At 38.8% G+C, this 2,930-nt stretch overlaps 1 protein-coding gene across 1 annotated transcript in view; it reads left to right on the top strand.

The window, feature by feature from the left end:
* LOC118326182 (cytoskeleton-associated protein 2-like) overlaps nt 1-1,965 on the top strand; it is a gene marked incomplete in the record, with an annotated part of 9,932 nt that extends 7,967 nt beyond the window's left edge. The window contains 2 exon segments of the mRNA XM_035659128.1: nt 638-788; nt 1,083-1,965. Coding sequence (XP_035515021.1) covers nt 638-788; nt 1,083-1,386 — 455 coding nt within the window.
* Nucleotides 1,966-2,930: the final 965 nt, after the last annotated feature.

The raw sequence follows: 2,930 nt of genomic DNA on the forward strand, positions 1-2,930 counted from the left end.
TAGAAAAATGTCCCCAGGAACCCCAGACAGACATTCTGTTGCATACCGTAAAGTCATTTTTTATTTTTTATAAAATCTGCTACATTTGTCTTGAATTTCTTGAAAGTTGTAGCCCCCATGCAGACCTGTTAGCTGTAACTTGATATACAGTATGCAATTATGCTACATTCTTTCTTTTGTTTGTATTTTTCAATAAATGTGTCACTATGGTCTGCAAAGACACATTGTCTTATCTGACAACAAATAATTCATAGAACATGTAGGACATTGTTGTAGCCATGCGACTACCTATGTTATAATAAGATTAGTAGTCATATATTTCATACCTGTAGTACCTCAGCCTTTGTCGTGTAGTTACAACCACACACAAGGGTTATACTTAGCGGCAACCCAAGGGCAATTAGTGGCAATGCCCAGAAGGTGATTCAGCAGTCCTCTAAAACAGTTTTAACAAAAAATATCATATCTCACAGAGAATTATTACTCATTGTTTTAGTACTACGGTGTGCAGCTTTATGTTTGCGTTCACTTTTAGAGGTCTGTGTGTAGTTATTATCAGTTATTATTAGTCTTAGTTAATTCTTACAATGATAAGGTTTATAATTAACTTTAACTCAGATTTTCATGTTTTTGTCAGCATCTGAAGAAAATGATGCAAAGGATGACCAGAGTTCAACTCCTGTGAGTAACAACAACCCAATGATGACTCCTAACCCTGCCAGAGCCCTTATTCTTGGGGAGAGAGGAGACTCATCTGTTGTAAAGTACAAGATTACAGCAACTCCTGGGTATGTTTGAGTCATGTTTAGGGCAGCTTTCAGAAACTATGTCTGCAATTTTAGCAAGTTTGTTTCTGCTTTGTTGAGTGGAATAAAACACATTTGACATCAAAAGCATGTGTCAGCTGGTGGGCGCATATCAGCGTAATGACGTTTTAGGGAGATGTCTGGTTGTTGTCTTTTCATCTTCTGTCTAACCCCAAATGTTTTTATCTACCTCATATACTGCTTGTCTTAATTATTTCTTGGAGGCTGAATAAAGTTGAAAATTAGGGCTCATTTCTTTTCTTTGTATTTCTTCAGTGGCCCTCCAAACCAACACAAAGAACCGGCACGCGTCAACGGCCAGGAGGTTCGCTTCTTCACCCCCGTTAGACGCTCCGTGCGAATCGAGAGAGCCTCACTCCGATACCCTGCGTCCCTCCAGGACCATGATCTCTGCGTGGCCTCCTACAATGACCTGATCTCTGAGGAGGAGAGAAGAGAAGAACAGCGGGGTGGCGAGACCAGCCCATCTGCTAACAGCACGCCAATGTATGTCTACAGACAGAACGAAGCACTTCAAGACAAGGTGCTCGTCCAGCTAGTCTACGATGAAGGCATTTAGCTTTAGGTGCCAACTTTAGCTTCACCAGTTTGCCGTTGTTAAATTCAGATTTTCAGAATTTGTAACTGTTTACACAGCAGCAAGAAAAAAAGTAAAATGTATGTGTGTGCTTTGGTGTTGTCAGATCTCACCCTTTTGCTGGAAAAGAATGTTAGTTTTATCCTTGTAAAGATAGGACCTGATATTTTAGGTAATGAGCTGTTTTATAGCATGAAGTATTTTTTCCACTTGTTCTTATCCATTTGGTCCTTGTATTATTTTGTTCCTTCTACTAATGTGTACATAGTACATTATGTAAAATAAATGTGTTTTTTAAACCTATAAAGTATATCCCCTGCCCTTTATTAATCTTGATCTAGCATTAGCATGTGTTCTCTACACAACAGCTAGTATTACAAAAGTACACAGAAACTGTCAGTTGTTTTTTGCCTTTGGCATGTCTGAGTTGGTGGAAAATGTATTGGTTGTTTGTACATTATGTATTATTAGCAGACCTGTCCCACCCCTGAATGACATGCTAAAAATTATTGTAGCGATACCAGTGATACAAGCATGAGTAAACAGTGCTGACGTTAAAAAGGTTGCATTGACTAAATTGAATTGTGTGTTGTAGAGTCTACTTGTTGAGTTGAGTTGAGCTGGTCAGGCAGCATAGCCTCTCTTCCTTAACTGGGAATTGCTGACTGGACCTCATCCATGATGTTACAATTTAAATTGTGCTTTTATTAGTGTGTTAGAGATTAAACTATTTTAACACCCATGGGCATTTAGTAGATTTCCGGGACTACCTTGGAAAAACAACATGTTTTTTTGAAATGTGATGTTGATTCCGGTGTCTTTGAGACAGGTGAGAACTCTCTTCTGTGACAGTAATATGTTAAAAATGTAAGTAATGACATCAACCAGCTGATTGGCACATAACCGCTTTAGTCATGTAGAGAGTATAATTCCCCAAAATTTACCCTTTGACGATTTATAAGTAAATCCTTGTTTGTTGTGAAAGAGAAGTACCGACATGTTGCCGCAGCCACAAACAAGTTCATGCACTTAGTTATTTAGTCAGCCAGTGTATATAAAGGCTGTGTGGGGTTTTTACTGACACAGGCCGCAACCAGGAAGGAGGAAACACTAAACAGTGAACCTTGAATAAGACAATATCTTCCATATTGCATATGTATCAGTATTCCATGCATTAACATAACTGCAGTCTGCACCTTTGGAAAAGGGCTCAAGAACACTAATCAGAAATTCTATCTCCTTTTGGGTTTTCTAGGTACATTTTGACAATGTCAAGTGCCTCATTGATGTCTAGGCTGAAAGGGGGGGGCAGATGAGAACAATCTTGTTCAGTGCAGGAATGCTGGAAGTCAGTCAGAGTTGGGAGTGCTGAAAATGTTTTAAAAATCTTTCCTACCACAAATACTAGTGTCCTATGCATGTAAATCCCCATAAATAAGAAAGGAGAAAGTCAGAAGTATAACTGATGGGGGAGGTTTTTATATGAAGTTTTATAATACTATACTTTGGAGCCTCTCCCCGCATTG

Source organism: Morone saxatilis, unplaced genomic scaffold (genome assembly GCF_004916995.1).
Source record: "Morone saxatilis isolate NCDOM2014 unplaced genomic scaffold, NCSU_SB_2.0 Contig16, whole genome shotgun sequence".
NCBI classification, from domain to species: Eukaryota; Metazoa; Chordata; class Actinopteri; family Moronidae; genus Morone; species Morone saxatilis.